At 37.7% G+C, this 20,506-nt stretch overlaps 1 protein-coding gene across 2 annotated transcripts in view; it reads right to left on the minus strand.

Annotated features, from left to right (window-relative positions):
• The window catches only part of LOC146002568 (SMC5-SMC6 complex localization factor protein 1-like), a 46,384-nt gene extending 30,894 nt beyond the window's left edge, over nucleotides 1–15,490 (minus strand). For both annotated transcript variants that reach the window (XM_083140507.1, XM_083140506.1), the window contains exons 1-2: nucleotides 15,354–15,490; nucleotides 6,357–6,431 (exon numbers count right to left, since the gene is read on the minus strand). In XM_083140507.1, the coding sequence (XP_082996633.1) occupies nucleotides 6,357–6,431; nucleotides 15,354–15,413 (135 nt within the window). In that variant the 5' untranslated portion in view covers nucleotides 15,414–15,490. The remainder of the gene's footprint in view (nucleotides 1–6,356; nucleotides 6,432–15,353) is intronic.
• Between the last annotated feature and the right edge of the window lie 5,016 nt (nucleotides 15,491–20,506).

The following is a 20,506-nucleotide window of genomic DNA, read 5'->3' on the forward strand; positions in this document are numbered from 1 at the left end:
TTTTCTACCATGTTGAGATCGGAATGTAGCCAGTAAAAAATGACGACATATGTCCACATGTCCCACTACTGCTGGGACACCGTCCAAATCTCGGGAAATAGGAAATTCAACAAAAATGATGCTATGCCATCATATTACGCTGAGATTGATTTCAGCTAAGTGATACAGAAAGCCCCACTAGAGGTGCTGGGAGTGTAGGTCACCTGTTACATATTAGCGTTGGTGGATACTACGTTGAGTGTAGTCGACCGTTGATCTTCCTGTCTGTTCTGCAAGTCGCAGCGTGGAGTATAGTCTGGCGTGTGTGTGTGGTTTAATTGCGCCAAGGAGTATTGTACGTAGAGTACGTATTCCAGTGTTCTTTCTCGTTTTGCAACAACTCCGTGGACACCTGTGTGACATTACATGGGTGCTAATCACAGTAGTTGTGATCCGTCACTCAGAGGGAACGTGCCCCGTTGATGGTCAGTTCTCGAACAGGACAATGTATTCCAGTGTTCTTTCTCGTTTTGCAGCAACTCCGTGGACACCTGTGTGACATTACATGGGTGCTAATCACAGTAGTTGTGATCCGTCACTCAGAGGGAACGTGCCCCGTTGATGGTCAGTTCTCGAATAGGACAATGGCAGAGTACTCTATCCACGAGCTTGCTGATATGCATCTCGTTTAGGGAGAGGCAAACTAGAACAGCCGTGAAGCACGGTGTTCATATCATGAACATTTTCCCAATAGGCACAATCGCACTGTGCAATTTGAAGAGGACGTGTTGGATGTGATACGAGACCGTCCTGGCACCAGCGCACACGTCATTGCTTGTATGCGACATAGCAATGTGTTCTGCGTTCTTCAGGAGGAGGGATTGCACCCATACAAATTGCATAAGGTGCACCACATACTGCCCACGGACTTTCCCCTACACATGGATTTCTACCAATGGTACGTGCAACAAACTCTTGCCATTCCAGATTTCCCAACAAGAGTTTTGTGGACCAATGAGGCAATGTTCACCAGTGCCACAACAGCCACATCTGGGATATGGACAATCCGCATGCAATCATCGTGCGCCATCAACATAGGTTCCCAGTGAATGTGTGGTGTGGCGTAGTAGGTAACCACTTGATAGGCCCATACATTTTGCCCTCTACTGTGTGTGCTGGGAATTATCGGGTCTTTCTACATGGCGTATTACCTGAACTTTTGGAAAATGTGCCACTGGCAGGTATACAACGTATCTGGTTTCAACACGACGGCGCCCCCACGAATTTCAACCGGGAAGCCAGGGCCTTACTCAACAATATTTTCAATGATCGTTGAATTGGCAGGGATGGACCTTTACCGTGGTCACCTCACTCCCCCGACCTCAAACCACTGGATTTCTTTGTGTGGGGAGAAATGAAAAGGCTCGTGTATGAAACCCCTGCGGAAAGTGTCGAGGACCTCGTTGCTCGTGTTAGTGCCGCTGCTGGGGCAATTGGTGTCATGCCAGAGGTATTTGCACGCACCAGACAATCAGTACTTCGCCGATGCAATCTTTGTCTTGAAGTCAATGGCAGGCATTTTTAAAAACGTCTCTGAGTATACCGGTGTTTGTGAGCCCCTATCAGCACCGCATAGTGTCCTTTAGTGAAAGGTGCGAGTGAAGATGCTGGAGATCGCTGTACTACATACCGTCGATCTGCATGTGCGGAGGTTGTGCGCTTCGCAGGGGAATCCCTTCAAGATGTGCTGAGCCTGGAAATGTTACATGCCATTGTGTGCATTTTCTCGCCATTATCTGTCTTCATTCCTTCGAGGATTACCCACTTTCTTTGGGGAGCTCTCTTATAGTATGTACAGCCTGATGACATGTGGCCATTGTTTAACTTTTGCTTTTCATACTGCAAAGTAGTGTGTCAACATTAGGGGATTGAAAAAGTTTTTTCCTGGTTTTCCCATATATTTTTCCATTTGAGATGGTGTTCCCGCAGTAGTGGGACATGCGACAAATTAGTTTCTTTTCTTCTTCGTACCGCAATGTGAACCGTGTGCAACAGGATATTTGCAGTTATTTTCCTATTTCCCCAAGTGTGGGACATTGTCCCAGCAGTAGTGGGACATGTAGACATACATAATTATTTTTTACTGGTTACATTCCGATCTCAATATGATGTAGAAAATAGTAGTACATTTCCTGTATTTTCAATCAGGGGATTCCCCACTTTCTTTGAGAGTCGCCTTGCGCAATTTACACTGGGCTTCAATTGCTGCACCATTGTATTCGTCAGGTACGACTTTCTTTGTATTATTTTAATCCGACATTGATATCTTTCTTCCTTCTTGAGTTATTGTGCTTTAACATAGTTTGCGGCGATTTTCGCACGCCTGTCACTCGCAATTAGAGCCAATTTAGACATTTTTTCACATGGCATTTTTTCCTTGTTTTTACTTGTCGAATCACCTCCCAAGCTTTGTAGTTTCTGAATATGGCAACAGTATTCCATTCAAGATGGCGACACTAATGTGCAATGTGGTTGAAATGAGCTAATCACAAAACGAAGGAACATTCTGATTTTTATGGTACTTTGGATAAAAGAAAATATAAGAAGAAAATAATAATTAAAATGCATTACTGGCCGAATAATATGACATATAGGGAGTGTGTAAATGCCTTAATGGAAGAAATCTTGTGCTGCTAACTGGTAGTTTGAGGGTCCTGAATGTGCCTCCTATAAATGTTATGTTAGTCATGGAAAAAGTATATATTTTAATGTTTTTTAAAGAAAAAGTAAAGAGGAAATGAGCAAAACCACGTATAAAAGTTAAAAGGGCATGTCCCACATTTTTTTTGAATTCAAGCATACACCTCCCATCACATGGGATGCATATCAGCGGTATTCGTTGAGCAAGAAATAATAGAAAATAACTTCCTGAGCACTACAAATCCATAAGTTAATTTTGATCTCGCTTTCTACTATTACAGAATAAACAAGGTGGTTAAAGAGTGAAAGCTTTGAGATGTTAAACACAGTGGACGGAGAGGGGCGAGGTGGCATGTGTTGGTAACTTATTGTTTACCCAAGAGGATATTCTTCTCTTGGTCCACATAGCAACAGGTGGTGACTCATTGAATAGGTATGATGTCATTCACTCTTGTTCAGCATAGCAAAAGCTATACGACCTACAAGAAAGCCATTTCTTGCACCTGAATTATACTGCGCATTATAAATGATATATAACTGTTTGCCACTTTTCCCTATCAAAAACCAGGGAGTGCATTATACACGCAAGTGCATTACACATGCGTAACTACAGTATTTACATATAAATCCGTTCCTTGCTGGTAACTATATAAATGTGATATTAGAATCAAAATGTTAATTTTGTGTAACAAGTATAGTCTTAAAATTAAATTTAGATTTTTATTCACCATTTTAACACCAAAATTGCCATTTTATATAATGCTTTTGACCTCAAAATATGCCAAGTTTTTGTACCAAAATCTTGATCCTTTATTCACCATAAATATGTGGCTCTACAAATATCACTGGTTGACATTTTGAGAAAAAGGTTTCGATGTTTTCAAATCAATAGGTGTTTCTGAAAGTGTTTTGAATGCTGATCACGGAAATAACATCCATTTCTTTCCCATCACGTCAAAATTTTTCACAATTTTCTCATATTAGCCATTACGTTAGATTTATTACATAACGCAACAATAGGGAAATTTTGGTTGTTTTCAAATCAATAGGTGTTTCAGAAAATATTTTAAATGCTGATAACTGAAATGACATCAACTATTTTCCCATCATGTCAGGATTTTTCAATCAAAATTCTTATCTTCGCCATTCCATTACAGCTATTATGGAACGCAATAAAAGAAATGTATGCGAGGGAAATTTCGGTTGTTTTCAAATAAATAGGTGTTTCTGGAAGTATTTTGAATGCTGACCACAGAAATGACATCAACTTCTTCCCCAACAGGATTTTTCTCCATGTCACGAAGTTCAATCAACACACCATATTCATTGAGTGTTGGACTTTTGGTGAAGGAAATTTTCACGAAGGATTTAGAAAACAGAACTACGTAATCAAAATCCATACAATTTTTATGCCAATGTGCCATGTGAAGGTAGATTAAATGCATACAATTCTATGTGCATTTATAGTTCCAAATTAGAGGACATGTATTGTAGAAAGTAAATATTTTGCCACCATCTAAACAGGGCATTCTATTGGGGAAATAATGGAACTACACATTTGATTGTAAAATTAAGGCAGTTAATATATTGCTGTTTTCTGAAAAACTAGACATGATGGGTAAAAATGGTTTTTGGAATCAGCATGCTGAAATTATTCTGAGACAACAGTCATGTGTGAGACATAAAAACTCATGTCGACCAGTGTCATTAATGAAAATTGCACATTTTGTGGATTCCATGGGATACTCAAGATCCTGGAAAAGCATGTGCTGATACTTGTATTGATTCAGTCCTAGCATTGGCTTACATGGCAGACCTCTGTACGTTCGGAAATAATTTTACTCATTCTATGAATAACCTGTAATTCACATCCACAATAGAAGAAGTCTGACGTTCCTGTAATTCACATCCACAATAGAAGAAGTCTGACGTTTTGCCAAACAGTGCCAATCTTCCATGAGTATGTATGGTATTAGAAACAGTTAATGTAACCCAAATATTCATGCACATATATAACGATTTTAAACATATATGTAGTTTCCTTTCCAAGCCCAAACACACCACAGCTACCATCTGCTTACATGTATGTAGTGAAACCTCGATTTTACATTTTTCAGGGGATCAAGGTGTAAGACCTTAAAATGTATGGCATTTTGTTCTATTGAGACTATGCAAATTGAATGTATAATGCAGGAAAATATAACACCGGGGAACATAAATTCGAGCTTCCACTGTATTATTGAGGAAATACATATCCATTCTAAACTAACTTTTGCCCTTTCATATTAAGCGGGAAGGGGGGGGGGGGAGTTTCCTAGGATGAAAGAATAATGTTTAGGGCTGAACTGATGCAGGTCCTAACAGATATAACAATATTTCAACACTAAATAATTTAAAGTAGCTCAGAATATTTACAAAAGTTAGCATACCACTATTGTTCAGTTGTCAACTTCAAGATATTTATAGGTTCACATATTGTGGTAAACATCACTTTTGTCAAAGTTTGTTTCAAATCCTCTTTATGCTCAGGTAAGCTAATTCGAGTAGACTTGCAGTTTAAGGTATCAGAACCACTCTGCAATGAGCCTGGCCCCTTTATTACAAGGCACTGCATGGAGTAACAAGAATATGGACATAGCTGTCAGTCATTTAATACCAAAAATTATGCATTTGGATTAATTTGCACCACCTCAAAACTTCTGGGTAGCATTTTCAGGGTGGCCACTCTACAATCATGATAAAATTCAAGTATAATTCCCGATTTGCAAGGCGAACAGTACAAGGAGATGTATTCTCTATTTCAACCTTATGTAATACCACATCTCACCACACACACACAAATGTATTAACAATATAAGAGGTCTGTGTGATTCCAATCTATCCAAATTCAATTCAATTAAATGGTATACATATTTAAAATATTTAATTTAAGGTGAGGAGTATACATTTGCCATTTCATATACTGGGACTTGAAATACATCTATAAACACAAGTCACAAATGTTACGGGATATATTAATCTACAAAAAATTGTAACTTCTATAAGAATTTCAAACTCAAATTTATCTAATCAGCTTCAAGATTTCTTATCCTGCAATAATTTTCCATCTGTCAGATTGTTAGTGTCCTAAGTAAACGACTTGAGAGAATTCTGCTTTATTTTCCAAGCAGCTTTCTTTTCCTTCCTCGAGAAAAATAAAAGCTAAACTGTTAAAAAAAAATGCCTTCGGGTATTATTAAGCATGTACAAATTTAATGGGATTTAGATTTTAAAAAGTTGCAATTATTCACGTTTACGGAGAAAAATTCACGCAGAATTCACGTATAATTTCCGGAGCCGGTAATTCACGTATAATTCCCGGAATTCAAGGAATTCTTGGTGAGTAGCCACCCTGATTTTATAGACCATGCTAAGATAATCTGACTTCAGAAAGTATTGGCTGGTACTGGCAATTAAATTCTTACTAATGTACATTCCTGAACCAATAAATACACTGGTATTAACTGAACCCTAGTGGGGCACTAGTATGGTGATGTACCCTTTCATACAATGGATCTATCATATACAGGCATACGACACATGTCTTGAATGATCCACAAACATGCCACTCGGAGACCCAAGGGCTTCAAATTAACTATGGTAACAAATTGCAGATTGACTAACTTTTTGGAACTTACCTCAACTGGTTCAGAATGACCTTTATCTTCAGTAACTTTCCCATATCTACTGTTAAGCTCATTCCAAACATCCACCTGAAAAATTTCAGAAATTAACAAGTATAAATAAAATGATGTTACTCGACATAACATAATACCGGTATGTGGTAAGGGACGGGTTATCACTCCAGATGAAAAAAATTCAATTTTCTTTTCTTCTAAAATATAAATCTGCATTTCTTAAATTAAAATTATTGTTTCTAACCACAAACATACTGGCCCATGAAAAAAAAATTATATATATGGTATTTGATTTTGATATCCCTGTTGAGTCAACCTGCAGGTTCTTAAGATCATGCAAAACAACTAAGGTTGGACTAACATGAAAGTTTTGCCAATAATACTGATAACTGATGTTCTGTGATCACTCCTTGAAGAACGAATAGTTCACTGAAATCTCCGTAGTGAATGAATTTGGTGACTGCTTTGCTTTGAGAGAGAAACTGTATTAGACAGGGCCACAGGGGATATGAATGTGTTCATATGCATACAAATAACAAAATGGCAGAATTCTGCACTAAATTACAGGCTATTTATAGATACATCGAACTGGCAAAATGTATCGATAAATGGGTACATCAATATGCCTGTATTGCAGATACAATAAGAGCCAAGTTAATCTGTCCCCACTCTAGAATAAACATAACAGTTACGAGCAAGCCAACATACCAACAAATACAAGCAACTAAATTACTAACTTTTGTGCAAAACTTACTTGTAGAGGTTCTATTAATTAACAGAGGACCTAGTCCTCACCTCAGTTGAAAGATGGCTTACAATCAACAAAATCACCCCCAGTAGAAGTAACTGTGGTATCCAAGTCACTGGAAATAAGCCTCAGACACAACTACTTCATACAGACAGAGGAATTGGACATGGACAATCCTCTCTCTCTGCACCCATATTGTTACTCACTTGGCAAAAAAAAAAGACATCCTCCGCTCTCCAGAACATAAAAAAATGGCAGAATAGCAGCACAATTCAGGTTCAAGAAAAGTATTTCTTAGTTGTAGTTAATCAAGGTACGTGCACCTTGGCCGTGCAGTCTAGGGAATCGTGCTTTGGGCTCTGGCAACAGGACATGCGCAGGTTCGACCCTCCTGGGAGAAGCATAACTTTTTTCCTGAGATTTCGCCATGTGTATGGGGCCGGTGGCCACCCACCATCATGAGGAAATTGGGGAGCTACAACAACAGCAGGGGGGTTTGTTGTGCTAAACAAAACTCACCCTGCAACTTGTTGGATGGTCTCCCACCTCGGGCAAGTGAGTCAGTAGAATCAGGTGGGAGTGAGGCCGGCAATCGGTAGGTAGGGCAGGGCCCTCAATGGGCTGTTGCTCTATGGGTTATCATTATTACATTATGTCAATCAAGAGCACGATGCATCATACTGTTGCTTTCAAATTGCAAGTCCTGCAGTAAGTCAACTCCATTCGAAAAGCAAGCTTTCCAGTGGAAGTGCTGGAAAGATCCAAAAGTGGAACAGTTGCTAAAGTGGAACCTTAATTATATATAGTGTGTTTAGGAGACCAAACTTAAAATGTGGAAAATGTAAAATTGAGGAAAATTTTATAACATTTTGTTATGTTGGGACTATAACACTATTTACTACTTTACCCACGCTTTTGCAGAATCCTTTTCAAGTTCACAGGGAATGGGATAGGGCAGAAGGGATTGATTGATTAAGTTTATTTTACTTCGCGTTTTGTGCCTCTTGGCTAATTGCGAAGATGGGGAGGAGTGATGAAATGATGAGATTGATGAATGGACATTCACAAACAACCAAGCCTGAGTGGGATTCGAACCCGGGGCCCTTGGCATTGCAGCGCGAGGAAGAAGGGAGTGAAACTTGTTCATGGAAATTTTCTCTCTCTTTTCGTTGGCTGTGGAAAAAAGTGCCTCTGAAGATTTTGCCAACTTCTGTTATCTGATATTGGATATGAACTACACTCTTCCTTTGAATGGGCGGGTCTGTATTTCTCTCAATTACTTCTAATCTGAAGTTTTTCCAGCAAAAAAAAATATAATTTGGTAATTAGAATGAAGCTGAAAGTACAAGCACATGTACTTGGGGGAGGAAGGAGGTTATATGTTGCTGACTAACAGGAAAAATGTAACATGCCTTATTCATGGTGGGGGGGGTTGAGGTGGCAACCAGAAAAAAATGAGTGGGCTTATTTTTAGTTTACTGTATGCTGATGGGAATCTGAACTAAATATACAGTTTAAAATGGAAACCAAAGCATCCTACATGTTGCTATTGTGAATTGAATCCAGGACACTTTGATTGCAATACCAGGGTGGCTACAAACAAGCAGAAATGAAATTCCCTGACTTTTCCAGGTTTTCCAGGACAAAATTTACATTTTTCCCTGACAATTACAAACTAAACTAAATCGATGTTTTTGCAAATAGAAATAATAAACTCGCACAGATCCACGTATGGTATTGTTAAGTACCAATATTATCTTCTATGAAATTGACTTAATTTCTCTATTCTCTATGATTTGAATTCAAACTGCAAAATAGTGAATTTGGAAAATTATTACAATTCACAAGCTAGGGAAGGATTACGGAATGTTGTCATACGCAGTAAGTTTAAAATAAAATACTTGATTATTTTTAAAGTTACGACTAAATGAAATTAGAGTGAAGAGTGATTGATTAAGAAATACAATTTGTAATTTATCAGTTTCCTTATACATTCTTGGTATTATATGTTGATATTTCCACTGAGGTTTGGAACCCTCTGCTTGCAAGAACCATGAGTGCGGACTCATTTTTCAATGCATAAAGCTACTTCTCTCTTCTCTGTAAACCAAACAACTTAACTCTTGCATATAAGTGAAACAATTGAATCGAACAAAATAAAGTGTCATATTTCCTTACATTATCAATGGGATTTCTGCTTCAGTGCAGTATATCCAAGTGAAGTACTGTGAAACTGACAACATGCAGTTATACCATTAATGCTGTCGAAAAGGGTATGTAGGTATTAGATATTTAACGCAAGGAATTTATAGAATTGCATTGTATAGGTACCTGATTTACCTAACCACACATTAAAACAGGAAAACACTAATAATAAAAGCTTCTGAAAGTTCATGTACGAGGAGCATCCTGAAAAAAGCTCCAATGGTGTCTATACGCAGCACTGGTGGTCAGAGATAGACACACACCCATGCAGGCAGGAAGAAGTGGCATGTAGCAGTAATCTGGTACAGTTGCAATGCAGACGTTTTAGGACAGTTCTAGGTTAAAGATTGCAGCTGTCATACAGTCTCCCACCGAACCTAGTCTACAATGCACTCTCAGAATTTGGCACAGAGCCACCAGCAATTGTGTGAGGTGTGCAGACAGGACGTCGTGCATGGTCAGATGATGGTGCAGACAATTCACGGAAGGCCAATTGAATGTGCACAACCCCATACAGCTGAGTACACATGGGCCCTTTGCGTGAGAGATCTTGGACCACTCCCTGTACAGCCCTGGCCTTGAATGTACCGATTTTCATCTCCTTGTTTAACTGAAGAGGTTTCTGGCAGCGCAAGGATTTGACAGCTACAGTGCGGTAGAGATAGTTCCAGTCTTTTCTGTCAGACACATACACCATGGGCATAGAAAATTTAGTGCCATACTACGACAAATGCCAGAACAACGTTGGTGATTATGCCGAAAATTAGGTTAAGACTCACTGTTACTAATGCAATAAATTACAACTGATATTCATGTTTTATTTATGCCTAATCGGTAGGGACCTTGATATTTTGTTATTTTTTTTTCAAATTGGTGTATTTTCTTATTTTTTTATTTTTACTATACCGAGTTATTTTTCTCAAAATTTACATTTTCATTTTAGCGCATTTTCTGGTAAATATCTGAAATTATTCCTTCATGTTATTTTTAAACTACTGTTTCAAATTGTAAGTCACATGGCTTACGCCTCTTCGTGAGAGTTTGATATCTTGAAAGTTCTTTTGGGAAAGTTATTTTCCATACCCCTTTTTTTAATTTTAAGGTAAGGACTTTAGATAATGGAGTTTCCCCCATATATACTGAAGGGTGCATAATGACCATAAGTGGCGACGCACACAAAAAATTAAAATCAATCAATCTCACGTGACAGATACCGATATATTATGGCACCAAAAATTGGTATTATCTTTTTTTGACTTGTCAGTATTACGTTTCCCAAAATTCGCGTTTTTGTTTTAGAACATTTATCTGCCAAATATACCGAAACTTAATACTCCATTGTGCTTTTAAACGATTATTTTAAATTGTAGATCACATGGTCTACGTATTTTCGTGACAGTTTGATACGTTGGAACAGATTTTTGAGGAAGTAAAAGTAATAGTAAAGTGCTCCCCTGCACTTTTCCATGAAGGTGTATAGGGGTGTGGAGTTAGGGACCCACACTTTCTTGATCACGGCTGAAGGTGGGGGTGATGTGATCAGCACCACGCTCCTGGCTACCTTTATCCCTCAAAGTTTCCTCCATGTACCCGCTTGATGTGACGCTGGGTGGGCGCCGGAGCAGTTTGAATAGGTGGAAAACATCCCGGTTCTCCTCCGCAGGGGATCAACCCCGGGTCTCTCGCATGGTAGTCAGATGCCCTAACGACTGAGCTCCATTATTTCTCGCTCGACAAATGCTGATGGTGCGAACTTAGATTGGTAATTCAAAACACATCTCGCGTGACAAAACCCGGAGATGTGGCTCCCGTGTGACGGTAGATACGCACTCGATCTCCTGTTAGAACCCTGCCACTTTGCTCTGTGCTGCACATGGTTTTGATAGAAGTTGAAAAAATTGTGGGAAATACATGATTTAATGTGGCTGTCGGAATTATTCCATGTACTTATAACTCTATAGTTCACTCTTGAGTAAAATGTTGGAAAACTTGCATGTTCTATGTACACAAACATGGCCTAGAAAAGACAAGAATGTTGGATTTCATGGAATATTTCGTTGTTTTAGGTCATTTCTTTTTAAAAAATTCCTAAAAACGCCAACAATTCACATTTTATGTCAAATTCGCATTAATTCGATATTTAGAAAGGGCGAAAAATATGTCCAGACATCACTGCACATTCCTAAACGTAACTTCGCAGCAATTAACATTTTTCACGGTTTTGGCGTTTGCGAAAAATCAATCGGAAATTACTTTCTGGCTACCCCTCGTATAAATCAGTAGATGGAAAGTAAAAATTTAGCAGGGCTGGCAGAAAAAAGTCAATTCTTGAAGAAAGTGATTTGCTTTTATGATTGAATGATTCGAGTAAATATGATATTAAAATATTTACGTATTTATTATATTTTATTTCATAATATTGGACATTAACGTTACTCAGTGAGAGATTAATGAGCATCTCTCACGAGTTTAAACAGACAGGACAGAAAATGGTGTTAATTTCATTGCAATACTAGTGTTGCAGTAAATTCGAGGTTGGGAGCATGCAGTTGCCAATTTTTATAACGTTCACCAATTCAGATTTATGTTTCATTTTTTCGTGATAGTATTCAATATATATCCCGTTTTGTTGGATTGTTCTTGATATCTAATGTGATTGTAAACGTATGTTAACTTGTGCGAAACCAGTAATACGTCAGGAGGATGAAAGCACTGCTACATTAAATGAGGTGAAGTAAGCCAGAAGAGTAACAAGATTTCAGCAGCATATTTGCAGTCTAAAGCTCTTCTTGTTTATGCATACGATTTTTGTTGAATGTTGCAGTCCGAAGACATCGAACAAAAATCATAAGAGTCCCATGCATGCAATTTCTGTCACATGTTGTAATGAGATACTTTGTCGGGTGCCGATATTCGACAAAAATCGTATGTTTGTTTGTTCGAGTTTGAGTTGCTGTTTTAAGTCCACTTTATGCACAGTAAGGCTAATCGGGACTGGACCTACAGTTTAAAGTGGGATCCGAACCACTTGTGCCTCCACCAGGTATCGAACCCGGGACCCCTTGATTACAAGGCAAAGACGCTACCACTGGGCCATGGGGGAGGCCCAAAAATCGTATGTTTCAATGGAACCTATTTGTTTCCATGTTCCTTCAGTTTGCCCAACAAAATGCCTTACTACGACGTCAGACAACTATCGGACGGCGCCACCTGCTCCCATCCCCTCCATCTGTTGACAGTTCCGTCTCCTTACTACTCCCATACGGACAAGAAAAAAATGATAATTCAATGCATTTTGCACGTAATATTTAGAGGCTTAACCTTTACTCCCTCGATGATATTATATGGTATCATCAGAGTAAGGTCGTTCTGGCCCGATGAAACCATATGGTATCATGGTGCAGATTACAAAATGAATGTGCATTTTGGATCCTCATACTCTTCTGTTTGGGTTGAAACTCTGACACAGGTCTGGAGCAAGCCTAGGTAAATTCATATTGATGACCAACCTCGGCCCTCTCCGCAACATATCCATGACACATTTCCGAATAGTTTCACATTTTGGCTCATTATTCAACTTGAAACAAGTTTCAATCTTTTTGGAATCGTCCATTCTTTGAAGAGAATATTAAGGTTTGCGCCTTCTTCCGAAAATAGCGAGAGAAGAGGGGGGCAAACTCCAGATTTTTGTTTTTTTTTTCATTGAAATACGATGGTCACGCCCCCAAACCCCCCCTCCTCGGTTCGGCGATTTTAATTGTACACGGTTGCATGCTATGATGTTTTAGCTGAAAAACAAAACTTATCCGAAGTAGATTGCTCCAATAGTGCCCGAGTTATAACAATTTTCCTCCAAAAATGCTAATTACCTATTTTTCGTAACAAAAAAAAGAAATCACATTTTGGCTTATTATTCAACTTGTATGACACCCAAGAACATGAAACATGTTTCATTCTCTTCAGAAATGTCCATTCTTTAAAAAGAATACTAAAGTTCGCGCCTTCTTCCCAAATAACGGAAGAAGAGGGGGGCAAACTCCAGATTTTTATGTCTTTTCGATTGAAATTCGGGGGACGTGCCCCCCTCCCAAGCCCCCTTTTTCGGTCCAGTGTTCTAAATTGTACATGGTTGCATGCGCTGATGTTTTAGCTCCCATAGTGCCCGAGTTATAACAATTTTCGTCAAAAGAGTGTTCGAAGTCAATGAAGACGATTTTCCCTGACTTTTTTTGACACCTCAAATTCCCTGACTTTTCCCGGTTTTCCAGGTCTGTCGCCAACCTGAGTACATAAATATAAGTGGCATGCCTGGGGTGGGGGGTCATAACCCCCAATGGCCTAGTATTCCTAAAAAAACATGAAAGGCAGGACAAAATGAAAAAGAGGGCTGATTCCAGAAAAAAATTAACTCTCGCCGCCTTCAAAAAATCCAGGGCACCCCACTGATAAAGATGATTGATTGATTTGCTTTATTTTACTTTGCTTCTTGTGCCACTTTTGGCTAATTTGCGAAGATGGGGATGAGTGATGATACAGTCCCATGCGAATTAATTGGAACAAGATATTTTTTATGCATGATGGAGTCTCAAACTTGACTATGGTTTCGTGATGATGATGAATCTATGACAAATCGTGTAATACAAATTATATAACAGAAAGAAGAAATGATTAGCTATTAAGAAATATTACGAATTTGTAATTTATTGTTTCTGAATAGTGTAATTGATGAATTACGGTATAAGTACAAAAAAAATACGTAACGTGTGTAGTTAATGTCGTATTTCAATTAATTCACACGGGATTGTAGACCTAATTTCTGATTGGCCTACTTTTTTTTTAATGTTTTCTCAACGTTTACATTTATTAGTGGGCGAATTCACACACACTGGGACATCTAAAACTACCTAGGTAGCAGAGGAATGTCAATTAACAGCGTAAATGGAGATCCCACACAATCAGATGACTAAACTTAATAGATGTTAGCCAAAAGCAGTCATCTGACTCACCTACCTACAACAGAGGGTAGTAATTCTGCCACGAATTTACATTTTTCACAACATATCTTGAGGGTTTTCTTTAAATGCATTATACACAAAAAAGCCGATTGTGTAGTAGTTACTTATCAAAAGTGAACAAATCCATAAAAGTGGGAAATATCGTACAAAAAAAACCTAATTAAATAGATGTTTTCAAGATTAACATCTTTAAAATAAAGCAAATTGTATGGATCCAGAGTGTTTATTGTTTCACTTTCAGTTTCAGCATGTCTGTTTGGTACTGAACTTGAATTTGTAAATCGTTCATAACACCAGTGACAAAACAAGTGTAACACCAGTTACGGATTTTTTTGTTTCTTTAATTCTGAACTTAACATTTTCAAAAGTAAAAACATTGAGGATTTACTTTGTTCATTATACATAAAATACTATACAGGGATGAGATTTCATTTCAAGCTTTACACCTGCAAAGACAGTTCACAAACTACGTAGCACCTGTGACAGCATATTTCCTTCAATTTTTCTACAGAAAAGTTTTAATTTAGTTCATGTGGGTTTGGCTGCATGAAGCTATCGATGTACTACTTCTGTTACTGTTACAATTGGGAAAGAAAAGGAAATGTCACACTAACTTCACAGTTAAAAAATCGAGGGACAATTGGATTCAAGTATTTTATATTTTTTTATTTACCAGCCCCTGAAATATGTGAAAATCTGGGTTCCACTGTATTAATTAACTACAGACGGTTGTAATAAATGTACTGGAATCTAGTATTTACTACATTCTAATAATGTTAAGTACGTACTTGATTCCATTGCATTTACTTACTTCTGCAGTTTTTGTTCTCCGCAACATGAAGAGAGAACAGTTAATTTCTTGTTCAGCCCTGAATAAAGAATAGTGATTATACTACCCTCACACAGTTTATACACTACACCAACGTTTTGTATAAACAAAGACCTATAGAGAATAAGGGAATTCACAGTACCCAATTCTTGCACCAAAGAGTTACAATCACTTAACAGTACACAAATTATTAAACTTACTAGTTTTGTAAGGTTCAACTCTTGTAGAATTTTAACCTTTCCAAATTTCTCCAACAACATGGTGCTGACTAGAAGATTTAACCAAGCAGGCTTCAGCGTGGACAAGATTATTTTTACTGACGAAAATGGAACACCACAACCTGAAAGAAGAAGCAAGAATAAAAATTTTAAGAGGATTTTAAACCTTATACTAATTACAAACGTTTTTTATGACATATTATTATGATAGGATGCCATGTTTTTGTTAATATACATATTACATATACCACTCACGATTAAATATTTATTAGTATTTCATTTCAATTATGACTCTCTGATCCTAATACAGGATGTACGAGGTGTGGCTAGAAAAAACTGACTGTTCCTACAAAATCTTTTATTGGTTATTTTGTACAATACGAACATTATTGTCTTCAAAGTACTCCCCTGAACTATCGATACACCGCTCCATACGAATCTTCCATTTCTGGAAGCAGTGCTGGAAATCATTTTCTGAAACAATGTTCATGACCTCCGTCGCTTTTGTTTTCACATATTCTACGGTCGTAAATCTGGTTCCTTTCAGTGCTGATTTGACCATTGGGAATAATAATAAAAAAAAAAGTCGCGTGGATGTTCTAACACTGCGATCCCATGCTTGGCCAAAAAAACCTTGACTGACAATGCCGAGTGGACAGGAGCATTGTCTTGACGAAGAATCCATGACTTACTTTTCCACAAATCAGATTGTCTTCTTCTTAGTCGCTCACGAAGGGTCGTCAGCACCGTAATGTAATAATGTTGGTTGTTTTGCAATAGCTCGAATACTCAAGCGACGATCTTTTCGAATCAATTCACCAACATTTGCAATGTTTGATTACATTTTTGACATGCAAGGCCGTCCAGGACGTGAGTCGCCCACGGTCACTTCTCGTCCCTCTTTAAACCTTTGAAACCACTCATCTCCGTATACTTCCTTCAACAAACCATACATTCCTGTGGCAGATTTTCCGAGTTTCATAGCAGACTTCAAATTGGTATGCTGTTCCACTTTCACACTTAACATTTTTCCGACGGAGCACAGATGTACAGTTCACTTTGTCCACAAGCTACAGCGGAACTGATCACCGCTCTCCCTGGGAAATTACGCAGTCAATAGGCAGGATATCACGTTATACACTCGTGCACTGCTTGACCTTGACCTGCTTGCCGTTTATCAGCAGCAACATCAATCCGGTTTTTTTCTAGCCACACCTCCTATGACAAATTATTAAAACAAAAATTAATTTCAAGCATAAACAGGTTTTACAGAATAAATATCCCCAATTTCAATGCTTCAAATTACACAGCAAAAACACATTCTTACAATTATTCCTCCAACCATGTTATGGAAAAACAATATTGAATTCTAACCTTGTGTTAAGGCAATTGGAAATATGTTTTACAACACAGATTTGAACAGCAATGCCAAAATTCTAGGAAAAAGTAGTTCCCAGATTAAGAGCATTCTCAATGGATTGAGGGGAGTTTCTTCAAAGGAACACAAAAACCAGTACCACAATACATGAATGAATTCACATCAATGCACACACTGTACTTTGAAAAGTGAAAATATCAACATTTTTCGTAAAATTTTATGCTGAAGCAAACATGGTTATTAGTATTATGTAATTATTATATATTGTTATACCCATGCACATGTTTGTGGTATCCCTTCTTCTTCGTCTCCTATGGCGCTACAGCCCGATATCGAGCCCCGGCCTCCATAATAGAGCCCCTCCATGCTTCTCTGTCCAATGCTTTCCTCCTCCAATTTCTCATTCCTAACATTCCTTTCACATCTTCTTCCACTGCCTCCATCCATCTTCTCCTGGGTTTCCCTAGAGATCTTCTACCTCCTATTTACTATAAGCCACTATCTTGGGTATCCATTCTTTGGACATGTCCTGCCCACTCTAGTCTTTTAAATTTAATAAAGTGGGATATACATAATTCTTTGTATAGATGGTACAATTCATTGTTATATCTTAGTCTCCATCCATCTCTGTCTCTTACTGGTCCCCATATTCTTCTCATAATTTTCCTTTCAAAAGCATCCAGGTCCATCTCGGATTTCTTATTGAACGTCCAGCTCTCGCTTCCATAGTACAATGTTGGTCTGATTATAGATTTATATAGTTTAACCTTAGTTACTCTGTGTACTTCCCTGGTTTTGAATATCGGCAATAGGGAAGAATAAACTTTGTTTCCCTGATTTATTCTCCTTTTGATTTCATAGCTTTCATTTCCATCTTTATGTATTTTTGCTCCCAAATATACAAATTCTTCTACTAGGTCAATATCGTCATTACCTACTGATATTGCTTTTCTTGCATCATATGCCTTGGTCTTTCGACTCTGGATCATCATTTTTGTTTTATTTAAGTTTATTTGTAGGCCAACTGTTTTAGCTGCATTTTTAAATTGAGTATATGTTTCTTCTGCTGCAGCCATTGTTCTTGAAATGATAATTACATCGTCTGCATAAGCCATTATCTGAGTGGTCTTATATACTATAGTGCCGTTTCTGTCTATGTTAGTTTGTCTTATTATATATTCTAAAACCATATTGAAAAGTAAAGGAACAAGTCCGTCACCTTGTTTCAATCCCTGGTTCACTACTATGTCTTCTGTGAGTTCGTTCTGTATTTTAATTTGGCTTTTGGTTCCTGTCATTGTCTGACTAATCAGTTTAATCAGTTTTTCTGGTATTTTAAATGTCTGTAGTATGTTTTCCAATTGCCCCCCCCCCCCTCTCAGTACACTATCATATGCCTGTTTAAAATCTATAAAAATCATATATATATCCACATTGTATTCCCAGCATCTCTCAGTAATCTGTCTTAATGTGTAAATCTGGTCTGTTGTTGATCTTCCTATATGAAAACCTGCTTGGTATTCTCCTATGCATTTTTCTGCCAAGGGCTCCAATCTCTCTTTAAGAAGTCCTGATAATATTTTATATGCTGTTGACAGAAGTGATATACCTCTGTAGTTGTTACATGTTAGCTTATCCCCTTTTTTATATATAGGGCATATAATACTATTCTTCCATTCTTCCGGAATATGTTCTTCTTCCCAGATTTTATATATCAACTGGTATATTGCCTTTATTAATTCCGGTCCTCCTTTTTTGAGTAGTTCATTGGGTATGCCTTCTCTTCCCGGTGACTTATTCCTTTTCTGTCTGTCCATTACTTTGTTAAGTTCTTCTTCTGTTGGTGGTTCGATTTGTATTCTATATTACCTTGCTGTTCTCTATTCATCTGTATTTCTATTACATTATCTTCTACGTTCAGGGGTGGGTTTAGTAGCTGTTCAAAATAGTCTTTCCATACTTGCATAATCTCCTGTCTTTCACTTACTATTTCTCCCTCACTTTTGCGGATTAGATCTATTCTTGGTTTGTATCCTTCTTTGAAGGATCTAACTTTTCTAAAAGCTTGATTTATATTATTTGCCTTAAATTCTTCTTCTATCTGTCTCAGGTTATCATTTATATATTTCCGTTTCTTCTTTCTACAAATTTTATCCGCTGCCCTTCTTGCTTCTTTATACACTTCTTCTCTTCCTCTAGTTGGTCTATCCTGGTATTCCATGTATTTTCTATTCCTAAATTCAATCACTTCCTTACATTCAGTATCAAACCATTCCTGTTGTTTTGGTTTCTCTTGATATCTTAGGATTTCTCTCGCTGTTGTTGTTACATTCTCCCTCACTTTTTCCCACATTTCTTCTATAGTCTCTCCTGGTATTATTGGGTTTCCTTGCATTTTTTCCTTTATAACTCCTCTGTATTCAGTTAGTTTTTCTTCTTGATATAATCCCTCTGTCTTGTATTTGTCCTGCCTACTATTTTTATTTAGTTTATTTTTGTTCATTCTGCATCTATATTTGATTGTTACTAGATGATGATTCGATCCACAATGTGCTCCTCGCATGGTTCTTACATCTAATATGCTTGTGGCGAATCTTTTATCTATTAGGACATGGTCAATTTGATTAAATGTTTGACCATCTGGTGATATCCATGTTCTTTTGTGTACATCTTTATGTGGGAAAATAGTGGAGCTAATTATCATGTTCTTACTTACTTACTTACTTCCATTAATCTCATCCCATTCTCATTGGATTCATTGTGCAGACTATGCATACCTATCGTTCCTCTATATTCTTGCTCTTTTCCAATTTTGGCATTCATGTCTCCTAAGACTATAATTGTATCATTATTAGGCGTTGAATCATAGACTCTTTCCAGCTGTTGGTAGAATAAATCCTTTGTTACCTCATCCTTTTCCTCTGTTGGAGCGTGGGCATTTATCAAGGTTAGGTTAAAAAACCTGGTCTTAATTCTTAAGGAGCATATTCTTTCACTGATTGGTATCCCTTTTTACCACTAATGAAATCTAAAATTTGACACACTGTAGAGGGAAGTCACATCAAGGCAAACAACTTTTCTTAATGACTTTTACCGATTGAGACCTGTGCTTTAGGCCTTCTTTGCGTTTGCAGCCATGTTCTGCAAATTTATTGTTTAAAACCGACGGTTACTCACCTGAGTCTAGAAGCAGAAGCAGAAGTAATCTATCAACTGCAGAAGATGAAACACATTCTTCTTCGCAATTTGTTCCAACATTGACCCATGGCTCACAGAAGAGTTAAAAGTAAATGATCACCACCGCCCCAGTCACTCAGGGTTTCGACTATATCACCAACAACAACACTAAACCAGATGATTTCAAGTGCATCACCATTATTTTCATTTATAGATCGTGTTACAGATAGTAACAATTGTTCGAAAGCACCCTTCTGACTTTTTAAAAATGCATTCTCCGTTCTTTCCTTTTTCATAACCTTTTGGTATCCTGATAAAAATTCACGGAATTTGTCCCCACATTCCCTAGACATTTCATTTCTTCTCATAATCATGATTCTACACAGCCGCACGCACTACTGTCTGAAACAAGAATGACTTTATTGACTCGAAACTTGTTGGTACTTTGGCATGGTTGTAAAATCTGCAATGTCCCTTCTCGCGGAGGGTTTGTGGGGAAAATAAAAGTATCTCCACATTTTATTTCTATTTCGTCTGTTGACCTTTCTCACCACCTGCCATGAGAGGCCTGATTATAAAG

The sequence above is a fragment of the Lepisma saccharinum genome, chromosome 18, assembly GCF_977018435.1.
Source record: "Lepisma saccharinum chromosome 18, izLepSacc3.1, whole genome shotgun sequence".
Taxonomy (NCBI): Eukaryota; Metazoa; Arthropoda; class Insecta; order Zygentoma; family Lepismatidae; genus Lepisma; species Lepisma saccharinum.